Source organism: Myripristis murdjan, chromosome 4 (genome assembly GCF_902150065.1).
Source record: "Myripristis murdjan chromosome 4, fMyrMur1.1, whole genome shotgun sequence".
Lineage (NCBI taxonomy): Eukaryota > Metazoa > Chordata > Actinopteri > Holocentriformes > Holocentridae > Myripristis > Myripristis murdjan.
In genome coordinates this window covers 20,039,649-20,058,288 of record NC_043983.1, presented here as the reverse complement: position 1 = coordinate 20,058,288, position 18,640 = coordinate 20,039,649, and the positions used below count along the sequence as shown (strand labels likewise).

Sequence of the window (18,640 nt, the reverse complement as noted above, 5' to 3'; positions counted from 1 at the left end):
AAGCCTACACTTTAGTCTTTTTAAAACAGATTTGTCACATTTGCCCATTTGCGATCACAGTGTGGTTTCCTTGCCTTCCATCTAATGGATGGTGTGATGGCATGTACTAAATTATTTTGAGTGCTGTTTGTTTATTCAGTTTAGTTGGATATGTCTTCTACATTGCCTTGACCCATGAAGAAAAATTAACATAAAATTTTAGGTCGCAGGGCCTTTTCATTATAGACCTATTGGCGCAGTCTTTGGTGCACTTAAAAAAAAAATACAAAACTACTGTGTTACACAAAATATGAGTCTTAGCGTAACTGAAAAATGTTAGCTCTTAGCCTTAAAAAACAACAAGTTTTATGGTTAAGGTTAAGGACTCAAGGTTTTTAAAAGGTGCACTAGGTAAGATTTTTATATAAAAATAAACATCTTTTCAGCCAAGATCATGAATTTGCAGTGCAACAGTGAGGAATGTGTAGTGCCATGCTATTTTCTGCGGAAAAGGTTTTCTTGGTCACCTTCACCTTCGTGCGGAGTGGTGCAGTTTAAAAATGACATGATATCTGAGCACCAAAAGTCAACATTCAGACAGATACCACTCACTGCCATTTGGGGGCGCCAGTGTGCCCATTGACCCTGTGCAGTTTTACTAATATTCACAACAAAGCAGATCTTGGCTGGCGGAAAGTTTTGGGAAGGAAGGTGAAATAGTTTTACCTGTTTATGGTATCTGTGGGAAATATTTTTAATCTTTTGCAGCAGCATCTGTAAGTGGATTTATACATGTTTGAATGAAAATTGATCCTATCAGTTTGAAGTGACAAAATGAGAAACTGACATGGTAATCATTAATTCGAGCAAGGGTCAAGTCCTCGCCATTCATTTTATACATTAATCAAATAATTTTTTAGTACATGGTTAATGAATGACCTAATAAAAGAGAAATTAAACCTAATAAAGAATAAGCTTACAGTCAAAGACAGTCTCAGAAAGATAGCTGTATTAAGGATTTCCTTGTCACTTTTACCTCTACAATATTATATTTTTTATTTTTTTACCATATGTATTATTTTCACCACCTGTCAATCTGCCAGTTTCTGTATATCTGAAATTTCGGACACACCGGTGGCTCACCGGTAAAGAGCGCGTACCATGTACCAGGGCTTATTCTCAATCGCAGCGACCGAGGTTTGAATCCGACCTCAGGTCCTTTGCTGCATGTCATCCCCTTTCTCTCCCTGCATTTCCTGTCTATCTTCACTGTGATTGTCAAATAAAGCAGAAAATGCCGAAAAAATAATCCAAAAAAAAAAAAAAATCCGAAATTTCACTTTGCCGTGAACAAAAATGAAGAAATTCTCATGCTCTTGGAGAACTTTATATCGTCCAAGTGACCAGGGTATTTCTAAAACGTCCCTAAACAAAATACAGCAGTGTGTTCTTCATGGTCATAACAGCGATGATAAATACATACTCAGTTAACAATGAGCTCACCAGAGGTAAAATGATCTGTAATTGATTTTTCCATCGATGTAATGGCAGTCAGGAACTGGACGACAGCTGGAAGTTTATAACCTCTGTCCTGTATCCTCCACAGATGTCCCAGAGTGCTTTATTTGCAGAGACGTCGAGCTTGTACCTAGTGAGCCACTGAGGAATTTCTGTGACTGCAAGACTCTGCTAGCCCATCAGCTGTGTCTGTCCACGTGGATCCAGAGGGTGAGGACCTGCATCTCTGTGGGACACTCTGATATTTTAAACTTCAGTCTGGCACCTACACATATCACATGTTAGGATACTCTAAATAACGATGCTAAAACAGTTTTCCACAATGTGAAAAGCAAGCTATCACCTCTGGTTTACTGTACTGTAGAAAATAGCCTATTAACACTGGTAGTTGTTAGCTTGTGTTTTGCCATTCACTTGTGTTTGATATTAGCTAACAACCTAGCTTGTGGCTAGCAGTACCCGCTGATTTGACTGAGAGAGGCGAACAATGCTGATACAGCTGAAGTTAGATCAGCTGAGGGAAAGTTTTGGCCTTTAATTTTCCATGATGTGAGTGTAAGTGTCTCGGGGAGAGAAACAGAAGACCAAAATTCAGTAGTGTCAGGGAATTCCTTTAAAATGTCCTTTTAACACACAGTGATAGTGAAAACGCTTGAGTCACAGGACAGAAAATCAGGTAATCAGAGTAACTGATGCAAGTTTTTCTTATATGGTTTGCCTTATAGCCATCAGGGACAGGGACAGGCCACAAGGTACTTTTTTTCAGAATAGTAAAAATATGTATTTTTAAACAATTTGGTGCTCATTGTGTTTACTGCAGAGGTGTTTCTGCTCTGCTCTTCCCAGAAATCACTTTACCGTCAAACAATATACTCCAGCACTCTAACATCTTTTTCCTTTGATTTTCTATGAATTAAGTTTGAGTTTCAGGTTGGCATTAGTTTTTATACTTCGTCTGCTCAGCCAATTTGGTCATCTCTGCTCATAACTAACTAACTCTGCAGTTCTTCTTCTCTTTCTTCCAAATAAACTGCTGTTATCGCTGCAAGAGTTGTAAATGCATCACTTCCTGTGTGGCAGAGAATTTTCCCTTGCAAAGCCGCATACATGACACACGCTATTGAGAACATCAAAAAGCTCTCATGAACTGGGTATGGGTTGAACCACTACTGTGTTAGAATCTGTTGACAATAAAAAAAAAACAGCATAATCGATGGGAAATAAAAGAACTCTGTGTAGTCCAGTGGAGACACGGCGGCTTTCTATTACTAATTGTGATCCAGCTAATTTTCTACATATGATGTCCCTTCTTCACTGAGCAGTATGTAGAAAAATTACAGGAAGTGAGAGTTTGTTTTGAGGAAAAATGAATGTTACTGAAAAAATTTCAAATTGTTCACATATTTCTCAAAAAAAAAAAAAAAAAAAACATCTTCACCGATGCACATGATTTACCATAATATCACATGTGAGGAAAACATATTTATGGTTTCTTCAGCTCATTAGCTTGCATGGCCTGTTTTAGTATAGTGATTCATTGCTAAATAAGTCAAATCAAGTTTAATTGCGTAGCCCATAATCACAGTTACAGTCTCAAAGGGCATTGTAACCCTCACATTATGGAAAAAATGAACGTTCCTCTCATTTCGAAAAGCACATTCTCTGGAATTTTATAATAAATCACATTGTTGTATAAGCAGTGCTTGTATTATACCGTGCAATACGCTATAAGCCAAGTTTGCGCTTCAGTTGCTATCGTTAAAGAGTAAGCCAAGTAGCTGATTAACTTGGGAGCCAGAGAGCTGATTTCGTATTCAAATAAACTGAAAATTAATTTGATCTCTATGTCATCAGCATGTATGTGCCATGGGACTATACAGAATTTGTACTTATTACCTTTTAGACTGCTTACCTCCATCTGAGGTATGAACAGTCAACTAATTACATCAGCCGCGCCAAGAATCCAGAGCCATCACAAGCATTCATTTCTTTTTTTTTTTCTGTCTCTCAATAATAATGCTTAGATCTATGATGTGTTGCAACCTGCATCACTGTGTATTTTCTATGTATCTTTCACACATAAGGATAGGCAGTCGCTTGAAGTTAAAATGTTTGTCTACTATTTAAATGTTTCCTCTAGCGACATCCACTCTTGATCTCTTTGAATATTCCACAAGTGGTAGACAGCATGCTACAGGAGACCTTTCATCTGCACCACCCAGCTGACAGAGTGAAGAGCCACTTCCATTAAGTGTGTGTCTTCCCACTATACAATTATATACAGACACACATGCATAAGTGAGCACACACACATGCACACACACACAGAAATGCCCCTCTCTACTGAGAGTTTGTGCTGATGTATGCTACAACACTACTTAAGTTGTGTTTGTGTGTGTGTGTGTGTGTGTGTGTGAGTGCACGACCTTTCAGAGTGCTGAGGGTAGGGAGCCCCTTTCCCTTTTTACGGAACAGAAATCAGCAATTGACCTGTCACTTTTGCTCTGATAGCCATCTCTAGAAAGCAGGTCATGCACGTATGTCTAAAGTGCCTCTTAACCGCATTTTATGAAGCCAGAAAATGTAATCCAATAACGATGTGACTTGTGAGAGCCAGCCAGCTGGGAGTGATAGCATGCGCCGTTACCACTCCTAAAAGCAGCTTGAACCAAAAAAAAGAAAAGAAAAGAAAGAAAGAAAAAAGGGAGGGGGGGCAAATTCCATGTCCTTATTTAATTTCACCCACAACAGTATCACACAGATGTTGTGACTAAACAGCAGGCAGGCTGAATTCAAACACACAAAACAGCACTGGCACTCATTCCCACAACTGTTGATACATACTTCAGCAGCTGTATGCAGGAGAGGACTATCCGAATAATGATTATCATCTGCACTGAGGCAAACCATACGCTATCTTTTTTTAGCCCGCCTCATTTGTGTCCCCTCCCCATTCAGGTTCCCAAAGACAAATAGCAAGGCACAAAACTAATTAGTAACCAGGAACTAGTTAAGAGATGCCCTTTGAAAAACATGTCCTGAGGCAGGATTTAAATATAGGGACAGAGTCAGTGACTGAGTGTGCCTAGGAGATCCCGGCCTCCAGGCGCAGCAGCACTTTGACCTCTGACCCTCATTATAGGGAGTGCATTCCTAGAGGGGTGAAACCCCTCACAGCACAAAGTACAAGGGCATGGGAGGACTGTATGGCTTGTACCATACCAGTCCAGGCCTGGTGTGTCTCACTACCCTGCCCACCGACGGCTTTTTAAATCACGGGCTTGAGAAAATACAGAGCAAGGACAGCAGTGTATACCATTACTTTCCAAAAGCCTACGTTAAGCCATTGCAATCACTCTCCCTCCACTATCCCAACAGATAAATATGTTTTTCATTTCTATACAGACTCCATCTGGTTTCACTCTATTGAAGTTAATGGAAATGATATTCTGTAAAAAATTGCTCTCCAGAATATGTAATCCCATCCATTTGAAATAAACCTCAAAGTAGTCAGAGCACAAAAAAGAAAAAAAAAGAAAAGAAAAGATGGAGGACAGTGGTAAGACAGATGCAGACAAGCTTTGAATATGCTAACAGCTACCTAGCTAAATATAGTATTCTTTCAACAACAAACTTAAGAATGTCGCATTGACCAAAGTAGGAAAAGACGAAAGCATAAATTGAAAATCAGTCAGGTACAATGCAGTGGATGATTTAATATGTTGTTATACAATACAAAAGGTTTCTGTGTAATATGTGTGTGAGGTTGCACAGTCTGTGGTGTGTGTGTGTTCATGTCAGTGAGTGTGCCCTTGACTGAGTGTGCATGCGTATATCTCCCTTTAATTGCGAGTGGTTTAAATAGTGAGTTAAGCTCCCCCGCCCTCTCTCTCATGGGTTGATAATTCTCATCATTGCAAACAGACTTGCTTTACATTCATTAGCCAAACACTCACAGCAATCAGGCCACAGTGCCAGGGGCAATGGTCCTCTTTATAAAATCACATTGCCTAATAGCAGTGTTCTATAATTATATGCCATTAACATCTATCAAAATGTGCTCCTACATGCCATGCATATTAGTAGTGGATTTGGCAATTGTGTTTGTACAAATGCTTTTCTTTCCATTTGCATCTTCAGTTAGTTAACACCAGTTTGAAGATTATTGCCAACACGTTATTTCATTTCATCTGCAATGCTATCAAGTTACATTTAGAGGAATATTACATTTTGCAAAGTGTTACATTTAGTGGGAGTAACAAAATAATGTCTATTGACATATGCCTAAATACTAATTACAATAAGAAAATGTCTGCACTTAATTAGCATACGTGTACTTCTTGTGCCTTTGGGTTAAAAATGCTGTCTTTGCAACAATAATATTTTCCAAACAAATATAATTACTGTATCAATCAAAACACAAACAAGCAAACAAGTGATTTGCCATGCACATGTGTCATTTTAATACTTTCAGTGCTGGAAATGTTATTTTGATAACTCATTATTAAATTAGAGAACAAGCCTGACAGTGTCTGTCTTTTAAACAGGGACATGGAAGTGAAAACAGGCTGCGGTGCATTGTGTGCAAAGCCAAGGTAAGTGCATTTGTTATCTGTGTGTGTGTGTGTGTGTGTGTGTGTGTGTGTGTGTATGTGTCGTGGGGGTTGCAATGTGAGAATTCAATGAAATATTTGATGATGTCTCATTCTTTTAATCCGACTTTGTGAGTTGTAGGTACGCAGCATTTAAACAAATACCATTTAAGTCATTAAACAGAGGCTGCAGCTCACAAAACAGATTTAAACAGAGCAGATCCATAATACTAATGAGCAATCAGCTCTTTGTTTCTCCCTTTGATTTAGCTGATTTGCCAGCAGTCTTGTTGGTTATGAGCTCTAAGCTGTCTTTTATTCCTTATTATTGTACCAGAACACTCACACTGTGGAAAAAGAGAAACATTATAATATTTGGCAAAGGATACAAGCCATGTAATGACAAAATCTGTATTCATTTCATGAGCAGAAATTAATCACGCTTTCCTGTGGTACATCCCCAATGCAAATTTTCTGTCAACACATTGTGTCTTCTGTTTGTGAGTTTATTCGTATGAAATGGTGGAGCTGATGTGTCATCGCAGATGGGGTCGCATGCTAGATAAGGTGGGCACATTACTAACCGTCTCAGATTAGGAAGTGTGCTGTTGATGTGCTGTATGTATTCATGCTTGCACAGTAGGTCAAAGCATCACAAGCTGGCGACAGAGTGTTTTATTCATAGTTTGCTCTACAGAGCTTTATTGAAAATTTGGTCCTTGTTGTTTTCTGTTCCTATCTGTATGTATGGGAGGGACCCATTCTATGAAAAAAATGTAAGTCTTGTGACAGCCTATTTGGCAATTCAGCATTTTAAGATGTAAAATCAGCTCTGAGAGGGATTATTATTATTTTTTTAGAGGTCATATACACAGCTAAGAGTACAATGCTAATAGGGAGATAGGGATACTTTAGAGGACCCATATTTTCAGATCAAAAGATCTTATGGTATCAATAACAGATTTTCTGGACCAGGGTTAATAAGATCAATTATGTTTGTGAGCTCCGGTCTACCGATTTATTGCGCCAAGTCATGTCCCTAAATAATATTTCATGATAAGTTGTTTTGTTAAATGTCAACTTGAAAATTCCTCTGTGAGCTGCCATCCAAGCCTGCAGACTTTCACCTGACTATAATAATGCAGCTCACTATTGTTTAAATGCAAGTCATTTTCATTTTTTACTCCAGTTTTTCTGACCGTATTTGGCTAGAGGCAAACACATTTTTTAGGGTGTTGCAACTATCTGTGCTCTCCTTTTACCTATAAGGGGACATTTCTTGCACTTTTGCTGCACCTCCAATTTACTGTTCACTTGTCTTTGTCCATTGTACCACTGGCATTGTCATTAATTATTAATGTAGAGCAGTAAATGTCTGAGAGACATCCCACTGAGAGACCAAACAGCCATGAACAGGGGTTAGTGGCAGGGCTGGTGAATGCTGCAAGTGGCAGCTGTGCCATTTAGAGAATGATTGTTGGGAAGCTTCTACTGTATATTGATATGAACTCTGTTAAGTTAATGCATCAGTATAATAACATTTTAATGTCTGCAATGGCATAGCCATTTAATATTTGTCCACTGAGAGATGTATATGTAGATCAGCAATGACTGTAATGATGATAGTGATAATCATTTGGTCCTGCACTGCTATCATGTTGTAATGCATTACAGCAATAACCCTTGGTTAAAATTAAGAGGCTTTAGCCATTAAGACTTCGAAAAACTCCTAGCAATGTTCATCATGCACTCTCTGATTCAATGTGCCAGCCATTTAATTTTGTAACATTTTTGTTGATGCTGCTTTTTTTGTTGGTTGTTTTCCCCTTTTGCAATGGGGTCTCAAATGTGGGCCATTTGTATGAGTTATGCTAATTTGTTGGGGCAATGAATGCATTAATTTCATTAGCACATGGCCTCAAAGCAATAATTACCAGAGTAGGTGTGTCACAAGCAATCATGTTAAAATTTGCCAGTTAATTATTAAGATTTTGTTCTGAGGGACCTGGATTTGACATGAGTCGCCGAGGGAAAAAAGAGAGGAGAAAGTTAATGCATTCCAGTGGCCAAGGCTAGGTGCTTGTTGTTGTACTCAGTGGGGGTGGTTGTGGTATTGTAGGCCTACTGGCACGATTTTTGCATGTTGACAGCTCACATTCTGGACTAATTACTGCAAATAGCAGAGGGCTAGCTGGTGTTCGGTCAATCCAGGAGGGTGTAATTATAAAGAAAAGGAGGGCCAGAGCTGCCTTAATGGCCTCTGCTCCCATTGATTGGAGTCCAGTGGAGTGGGCACTGGTGGGGAGTGGTGAAAGAGGAAGAGATTCACAACTCCCTTCTTTGGCCCTGATTAGCCCTTGTCTGACCATAGAACAGAAGTTGGGAGGACAGACTGCGTGTTTAATGGTACATTCTTAATAATAAAAAAGAAAAGAAAAGAGTAATACTTCATATCTGAAGAGGTTCTTCACCTGATACCTATAGAAGAACCCTTATAACAGAGACATTACACACTATGTGCATAAAAAAGAAAAATAACCAAAAAAGAACATATGAAATCTATCTATCTGTCTATTATAGATAGTGTTTTTAGACTAGACTAGATAGACTGTTTTAAGCAGGACCACATAGTTAAGACGTGTTGCTTTTAGTTCCCTGTCAGGAATTTTAATTTCACTGCAAGACAGGAAAGCGCAAGGCATCATTCTGTGCTAGTGTATGGTTTGCTGTAAAGTCCCACTATGCATTTAGATGTGTTAGTGAATGCCACAGTTGTGCTCTCTGTTACTGTAGCTGTCAAGGAAAAGCCTGATTTTTTCTTCTTCTTTTTTTGACACTACATTGCCCATGCAATAATAAATTATGAAGTAGGAGGCGCACTATTTTTTATTTATTTATTTGGTCTATTTGTAAAAAGTATAGCAAGATGAAATGCTACACCTCTTGTAAATTCACAAGACCAGAAATATCACAGCTGCCAGTGTGTCAATTTGTTTAGTTTGCATGCCAGCTAAAAATGGTAGCACAGATAGAAATTCAGCTGCCATATGCACAAATGCAGCAACCACCAGGAGCAAAATGACATGTCTGCTGATGTGTATTGATACGAGAGTGGAGGGTTTACACTTTTATGTTTGCATTGTAACATCAGGGGCGAACAATGTCAATTTCAGACTATTTATATGAATCCGGATCTTGCTGATTTCGAGGCAGCATGGTCGTGGCACCGAGTCAAAGTAGTATCACTGTTGGCGTGTACACAAAATAGAACATGTGCAAAACATCCCTTGCCAAGTATTTTGAGACTCAGAATTGGTGCTGTGACATGTTTGAGATCTGATGTAATGTTTTTCACAATTCAAACAACTTTTCTGAAACAGAAAAGAGAGACGAGAGATGGGTGACAGCATAACATAAGTCAGAATCAGACCCACTTTCATAGACAAAAGCACTAGTCCAGTCAAATCTAGGAACTGCGTCATGATTTTGGAGTGAAGACTATAAATTTGGATGTGGATGCATACTCTGATTATCAAATACACACAGCAGGTTACATAGATGCACACATAGAATATATGTTTTGCATGTTTATATTTTTTGATTGTATGAATGACAGCAAACCAGCTCTTTTTGTTTCTGTTTTCATGTCTTCCAAGGTCAATCCAAAAGCTCAAATTCGTTTTCAAAGAAACTCCATTGCAAACAACAAAATTGCCCTTTACCAAGCCAGGCTTTAATTACAGTTAGTGTGCCCACATCTCTGCTACATTTCTTTGTTTGGGGGGAAAAAAAGTCTTTTAATGTACTTGTAAGAGATTTTAACTAGAATGAACTGTTTTGTTGTTGTTGTTGTTTTTTGTTTTATAGAAAAGAAGTGGACAATTGTAGCCACAATACGAAAAGTCAGTCCAGACAGAGGAAAGACTCCAACTTGAGAGCTTAGTTTATACAGCACGTTCATCCCACTTAAAATCTTCTGACACAATTCTGCACCATTTCTGAACCTTCCCCGCCCCGTGTCTCTCAAGTGTCTCCTTAAAGGTGCTAACGTTTACATTCCCATCCCCCTCTTTGAAATAAAAAATGTTAATCATCACTTGATTTTACATGGAAAGCAGCTTATCCTTTGATTTTGATGAATGCAGCAGCTGCCAGACTCTTCATTTGACTAAAAGCAGGACATTCTGCCTAGGCCTCTCATATGTCACTAAGCCTCTGTCAGGACAGTGCTATGACAGGAGATGACACATGAAAGGAATGCCTCCTCATGGCTTTCCCAGGACAATGGAACTTGGCCTTGAGGTGAAACAAGTGTGTGTGTGTGTGTGTGTGTGTGTGTGTGTGTGTTAGTGTGCACTGCTTGGTTGTAGAATTTAGAAAATTTTGGACCACTTCACTGCAACACTGAACACGCTTTAGTTAGCAATTTGGTTGCTCCGCATATCCCTTCAAGACAGACATGCCAGTGTATGACCGTTTATATATTTATTTATTTTAATCCCCGTGATGAATGTAGCATGATAATTTATTTCCTAAAATGCAGAGCGTTTTATTAAAATAGACCTATATGTTTCTCCTTGCTACAAAATGCTTATGGGCTTCCACAGATATAAAAGCAGGGTTTGTGTTGGGTGCAAATTCTGTGCAAAACTTTTGGGCTGAGGCTTCTGTCAGTTTAAGAATGGAGAGTCGCAAGGTTACCAGACAAATAACAAAAACCATGGCAGCTGGTTTGGTTGGATAAGGTCGCAAACAAGATTTAATTTACATCAATAGCGGGGTCAGTCTACAGCCATTATTCCCAGCCAAGACTTAGACTCTGGTAATTTCACTCCTTTTATTTAACCTCGATGCCCTCCCCCCTTTTCCTGCCATCCGTCCCCAAGCAGAATTCATTTGAGTTCCTGTTTGGGAGGTTCCTGAGGCTGATTCAATTAAATTCTCATTTAATTGACTTTCAGGCATCCAAACTGAAACTGATGGAGAATTAATAACAGCTCCAGTTGGTCACCATAATGTTTGCAACCTTGGAAACATTTTAAAAAGACCCGGGACAGTCCTCCTTACCTCCCTGTCTGTTTTGGTAGTTTGACAATACAGATGCTCCTAAAATGTGGTCACAGTTGCTCTGTGCTCCTCCCTCTTAACCTGCAGTTCATCTCTTTATCAACATCCCTTTTGGTGCAAACTTGGTAAAATCAACAAAAACATACCAGGGGCCAGATCTACAAAACTCTAAAAACACAAAAAAATCTGTGTACACACTATGGTGGAAACATATGTATTCCCCAATTTGTTGAACATGGCATAAGCTGTCTAATGCTCTGCTTTCTTCTTAAAGATCACAAATCAACAATTAGTGTTAAATCAAGATTGAAACACCCCATATAAGGTCATTTTAGCATTTAATTTTGTTGATTAAAACACAAGTAGAATGCAAGTAACAGTAATCCTAAAGAGCATTTTTTCTGATTGAGAAGTTCATTACTGTGTGTATGGCTCACTCAGAGTCCAGAAAAAGAGAAAAAATTGTGGAGGCATTAGTATTTAGATGGAAGAGGATATGAACAAGGTCATGGCCATGGAGATAAAGGTTTGAAGTTCTAATATTATCAACGGCTATAAAAATCAACTTTACCTCTAACTACGCTTTTTACTGCAAAATCTGCCATTGTCTTCAAATAGTGCCAAAGCAGTCATTATGCAGAGACATAATGCACCATAATGACAGTAATTTCAGTATCAAATTTTCAAATGTTAGGCCTTAATTCATTGTGGTTAAGTAGCTTAGTTGGAATTCACATTTTCTACCCTTCTTAGCAGAGTGCTCAAGGAATGAGCCATCAAAAACAAGAAGGGAGAGCACTGCATGCAGGGAAATTTTGAAAGACGGTGTTCATTTGAATACCATCTCAAACACATGAAACATATGTAACATTTAGAATTTACTTGGAAACAGGCCAAGCAAATGAAAAATCATGCTATAATCATTTTTGTTTTTCCTCCCTTGCTGATATCTTTAAATTCTTAAACAGATATCAAACATCTTAAGATATAGGTCAACCCATAGCAAGCAGAAGCACCATAAAACGATATGTATACAACATTTCTAGCTCTGCGTGCTATCATCAAACCATATCTCAGCATGCTTTTATGACCACTCTAAAGCCGGGCAGTTGTAAGTACACTAGTCTGAAATGAAAATATAATCTTGTTTTCAGTAGGAAAATGTATCACTGGCCGGTGTGTCAGAGAATATTTCAGTGAACAAGTGGAAGAAAAATACAGCCTGTGCCTGTCTGTGTTTAAAAATGATTATCAACATATGTTGGTTATATATAGAGGAAAGATGGCATCAAGCTATGCAGATTTATCTAGAACATTTTTAATGAAAATAACTTTCTAAATTAAGGCTCATCTGTCTGGTTCGGTTGACCTGCCTACAGTCTCAGGGCAAGATTTATTCAGTTTATGAATTCTTGTTGGTTCGCTGGGTGGAATTTTTCTTTGATGGATTTGGATTTATTTTCTTTTACTGATAACAAATCATTAATGGCAAGTTACTTATCTTTGAATATGGGGATTTTTTTTTGTTATTTTCAAATTTTCATGGAAAAACTACATACATCTTTTCTGAGGATACACAAAGCACAACAGTCACTTGTCATTTTCTGTAGAGGACAGAAAACACATCTTAACACACACTAAATACATTCAGGAAATACTGTGCACCACCTTCTCCTCAGTGAATCATGTCTTCTCTCCTCCTAATTTAAGATGCACTCAGAAAATTATTCTACATTTCTTAGCCCTCAGTTTATCCTTTTCTTAGCAATTCTGTCTGAGCAGCTGACGCTTGCCGTCTTTACCGTTACTTGGTTGTAATTTTGTGATTTAGGAACTGAAGCTTATTCTCCTTTTATACTCACTGGAAGTCACTTTAGATGCAAACGCCAGTTAAATGAGTAACATTAAATGTAAATACATCAAGCACATAAACACTGGGAAGTCCATGGTGTGTGGCAAATGAGGTAATAATGATGTAAGTGAAGTGGCATAATATTATTATACAATTTGTGGGATAATGGTAATTATCACAAAGGCAAGTGAAATGGGGAATTCAAAGCATGGCAGTATTTTTTCTATTTTTGTTTTGTTTTGTGTTTTGCTTTGAGGCTTATCTAGATAAATTTATCACTGTACCCTCATTTTAGCACATTCCATAAAGTACAAAAGCCATAACAAGAAAATATGCAATATTTTATTTCATTTGCTTGCATTTTCAAAAGGGTAACATTAACTGCGAATGCTTCTAATTTTAAAACATTGAAATCTTTGTTTAAGAAAAATCTCTTGTAGCATTCAACACTGTAAAATGTGCACCAGGTCTTTCACAGCAGTTTCTTAATGGACACTTCAACTTGCTTGAGGACTCACGGTAATAATATCAGTTTTGTTTTCATTGTGTTTGCAGTTTGGAATTGGTTTAAATAGGGCATAGGAAATGGACTCTGTTTAATCTGAGCATTGAAATGTAGACCGTGTAATCAGTTCTCGTTCACATGTGGGCCAAGATAAGACTGGTTTTATTTGTGTGTAAATCTATCCTGAGAGGCCTCATTCTTGGCTGTGGTTATGGTAAGCCATGCCTCAGAGCTATAGGAGTGTGTGTGTGTGTGTGTGTGTGTGTGTGTCACAGGGACATAACTGGTCCTTCACTTGGGTCCCCACCCTCTGCCTCAGGATCCTTGTGTAATTGAGAGATGATCTGGGCATCGCACACAAAGCATGGTCACGCTGCCTCAGGAAGTGAACACAAATAATCTTTGTAACAAGGATGGGATGCATTTTCCTCTCTCATGGTGGGAATGTAACTTGATTCCTTAACAAGACAGTGGTTGAAATTCTGGCTGATTTACTGTTGAGTTCAGAGAAAAAGTCAGACAATTGTTACCTTTTTAGCAGCTTCTAAAAAAACATACATTCCTTGATATTATGAAACCATGGCCTTTCCAGTGCTGTAAACAGCAAACTCTTTGTTTCAACAAAGTTGCAGTGTAATACAATACGTGTATGTATTGTTAATCATCTGCATCCATTTCCATTTCTTCAGCTCTGTGGTAGCACAATGCATTATGAGGAAAACTTGATTGTGAGTTGTCACCTGAGCCACATTTCCTTTAATTAAAGCCTTTGCATGGACATATATGCATAGAAATGGCTTATTTTAAGAGTGGATGAAAAGGAGTTCATTTGAAAAACTACAAAGAAACCATTTATTCACACGAAAACAGCACTTGCTGTATGACAAATTATGCTTTAGTCTTATGAATAATTCTCAAATTCTAAGCAATCACGTTTTAAAGGTATCGTAAATCCTGTTTAAATGGCCTCATTCATTATACCATGGGTATGTGAGAGATACTAAAAAAGTGTTATGTCTGGAATTGTCACTGACTCCCTGCTTTGCAGGAAGATGTTCGGAGTAGGGCTGATATATGGTGCAACTGACTGTATGGTGATGGAAATGTCGCTGTGGCCTCGTTAGCATTCTGTTGTAACCCCCGGGCAGGGGTGTCAGATTCTCTCAAAATTCACAGCTCAATTTGGAACCCAAAGATACAGTGTGTAATGGCTGTGGGGTGTCTTATAATGAAAATACTGATCCGCATTAGCAAGGTTCACTATAAGGAAAATGTTGATTAATGGAAAACTACATAGGTGAAAGGTTACTGTTGGTCAAACAAAGCAAAAACACAAAATTCAGTTAATTCCCACTAATTCCAGCTAATTTTCTCTGACAGTGTTTTTTTACTCCATAGTTTTGACAATTGCTTTATGCAGGCAGTTACGTATGTCTGCGCTGCAAACATCATGTGGGCTCTGGCAAGCCTGAAAATTAACCCGTCCGTCAGCTTCAAGATGCCAGGCACAGCATTTTATCGTCAATAAATCATCAATTTTGAGGCATTGCTGTAATTGAAGTAAACAAACCAGATCATTACTGAGAAGACAAGCTGTGAACAACCTCTACACTGCACTTTACAGTGTGCGCCCCTGGGTTGGATATTGCGGGATTTGTGCTGCATTGTTTTACAGCTGAGAACAGGAAGAGGCCGCTGTTCTTCCTGCACAAATGGAGCTACAACTTTCAGTTTCACGCAATTTCAGATGGTGGAACAAGTGATAAACCAATGGAAAACTTGCCTTCGATATGTTTTCCCTTAAAGTAAAATGGAAAAGGAGATAAATATGGTGTAATGCCCGGAACTCCTACTGCAACTTCTTTGTTACAGGAATCAATGGGATTTATGGGAAATGTGATCAGAATTTGTGGGAGCACTTATGCAACAAAAGTGAGGCTGAGGCTACCAGTGGTCTTGACCATGGTCTCATTTGTTTACAGTATTTGTATTTGCACCAATTTGATGCTGATATATTGATGTTTATAAATTCTACACATTTCACCTTTAATTAATGCTATGCAGGTGCCCAGAATAGAGCTTTATATTACATGTGAATAATGTTGTTATTTTGTTTTTTGTTTTTTTATCTCGTTTTTTCATAATCCACACAACGTGATCTCTTTTAATTATGACTACCTTTAATAAATGACAAGGACTTATTACTTATTATGGTACTGTCTGCAAGCCTAATTAATCGGGTCTGCTAAGAGCAAATCAATTGCACACAGTGATCACCCTCGGTCACATGTAAGTAGTTACGCAGGGAGTGAGGCATCCTTCACAGTCATATAACTTATCCCATCTGCATGGAGTCAGTTATGTTAGGGTCTTGTTTAAGTAATTCAACTAAAAATCAGAAATGCCGACTACCTACTGAATTTCTGCTAATTAAAAACAAAACAAAACAAAACAAAAAAAACCTCAAACAGTCAACATTTTCTTGATCAGTGCATCGAACTATTAATTCACTGTAAAAACATGCTTTCATGATTGTGTTTTTAATTTTACATTCACAATAGAAAAATAAATAAACCGCTGTACATTTAATTAACTAAACTGTGCAGATACATCTTCCCAATACAAGAACTGCTCATTAAAACCGTTCAAGCTGGGTACAAGTTAGTGTGGGTGTGGTGTGGGTGCGCATGACACTGTATATGTATGCGTGTGCACACATGCACATGCATCCATGCGGGGGTGTGTATGTTTTAAAATCCCACAGCCACATTGCAATGCTTCATCAAAGCTTTCGATTAGCTATGGTTTTATGTTTGGATGGTCCATTTAATTAGGTTATGTACGAGATAAAGGCTGGCCAGAAGTAATCACAAGGATTATTTACTCTTGTTAATTGAGGTGCCATCCTTATACCACAACTAAAGGTTAATGTTCTCTTGGCGTATTATTTACTGTCCACAGTCCATAGGCTGACTCACACAGAGTGTAGGAGGAACAGGAGATTCTACAGGTACAGGGAAATGGAAAGTGATTTCCAGAGTAATATTGAGAGTGTTTGAACTCTGGACATTTAATTGGCCCACTATAAGCCGACTGTAATACTACACAACTTTCATTTGATAATCTTTTTTTTTTTTTGCCAAGGTGTGGTGCTCAAGTTTTCTAGGGCTTTGGGTAGGTGTAGCCCATCACTACTCTTAATCTCTCCTTTAACCAACTACCGAGTATAGATAAGTCTCTATGCACATGTAAATCACAGAGTGGGGTTTAAAGTGAATTGAAAGGTAGATTTGAAGTGACATTGTGTGATTAATTCTGCTGCTCTCTAAATGACCCTTGGTTCTGTCTTCATAGGAAAGCTGTTCTAATAGTCTTTCCAATAGTGATTTAAAATTACAAAAATGCTAACCTGTAGGTTAATAAAAATGGTAATTTAACCAGTATCTGATTTAATTGACTCTGAAGAAGTACTTAAGCATGTTTGCACTCTGGAAAATCTACATGGCTCAGCGGCAAAGAAATTGGAATATCCAGCTGTCAAGATAATAAATTTTACCATTTCATCACTGTAATCTTCAGACAATCTTCCTTTGTACTTGTGTCTACTGCTAGCCACTAATGTAATAAATCACCTAAATGTTTTGAGTTGCTCCACATGGTTTAGAATAATTGGAAGTTAGTAAAAAGATTTAAGTGTGGTGCTCCACTTTTGTTCTTAACCTGTATAGATTTAGGATTTGGTGAGTTTAATACAACCTTAACCTACATAAACTCCTGCTTGATTGAGCAAATTGCACTTTTTCAAGTCTCATTAGAAGAGAATGTTAAGTGAAATATTACTGTTTTGGAATTTCTTAACTTTAACAGTCTCCAAAGTGGGTCACGTGCCTACACTCGAACATCCCCAAAAGACAGCAGGCCTGCAAACTAAATAATTTTTTCACGAGCATCATTTCTTTCTTTTTTCCCATTTTTTATTTATGTGATGCCAAAAATATGCTCCCAGGGCTATCCTTTTTCTGTGGCTATTTGCAAAACTTGAGAGGTAAGAGGATTTATCATTTTGACCCATCACAGAAAGACAATGAGCTGCAGACAATATTGGTGTCCAACTGGGAGAAGTGAGGATGGGCGCACCCACTGCTCCTCAGGCCTCGCTCTAAAGACAGAGTCATGTTACAGGTGTGGGACCCATTACTCTTGTCTATATCAACTCTCACTGCAGCATTGCCTTTCGAAAAAGCCCGTGCATGTGTTCATTGCAGGGATTACTGTATGTCAGCGCCGAATTTCGCATTATGTGTCTGACTTGTTTTGTCCAACCTGGGCTTCAGGTTTCCAGCAGTACAGAGCATTAGAAGCACACTGTCTAAGATGACAGTGGCACGACAAAGCGGCTTCTCCCTGTCTTCAGTAAATAACACCAAAATCTCACCCTTTGCATAGAGACTTAGTAATAAAATGATGGTGGAGAACTCTTCACTTTTTGGGAGCTGTTTGCCCTGGGGCTAAGGCTAATGGTTTACTTACTCCCCGACAGGCCCTAAGGCTCCAGGTAGTCTCACATTGTCAAGCTGCTCTCATTAACTCCTATAACTCCTGGAGAGACACAAGTCAGACAGTCACACACTGTAGTTCTTGCAAGTAGTGGTGCACTAGACTGACAAACACTTACAGGCAACACAGAGTCAAACTGTAGGTGCAGTTTCCCCACAAGAAAATATTTTGTTATAATTGTTTATTTATTTATTTTTTTTTTTTTTCAGTCTGAGACTAGTCATTTAGTCACTTGAGCCATTACTGTTCAAACAGTTAACCATAGTACTTTTCATCAAGTATCCCCTCTTTTTTGCACATGATTGTATTTCACCTAGAACATACTGTCCATTTATCAGTTATGAATCACTTTTAATGTATTAATCAAGTTTGCACCAAATGTGACGTCACTGTTTCAGCCATCCTCCTGCTTAGTTTAGATGTTCCTAAATGCCAGCTGTATCTACTATATGTTAATGAAACACCTCATGAATCAAAGTAATACAGCAGTTTAACATTTATGGCAATATCGGGGAAGTCTGGTGCATGTTGCAGACACATACTTGCATTTTAACTTAAACAGAAATAAAC

At 38.3% G+C, this 18,640-nt stretch overlaps 1 protein-coding gene across 1 annotated transcript in view; it reads left to right on the top strand.

Moving 5' to 3' along the window:
* LOC115358303 (uncharacterized) overlaps positions 1 to 18,640 on the top strand; it is a 55,687-nt gene that overhangs the window by 4,246 nt on the left and 32,801 nt on the right. The window contains exons 2-3 of the mRNA XM_030050216.1: positions 1,586 to 1,707; positions 6,045 to 6,092. Of these exons, the coding sequence (XP_029906076.1) occupies positions 1,586 to 1,707; positions 6,045 to 6,092 (170 nt within the window). The remainder of the gene's footprint in view (positions 1 to 1,585; positions 1,708 to 6,044; positions 6,093 to 18,640) is intronic.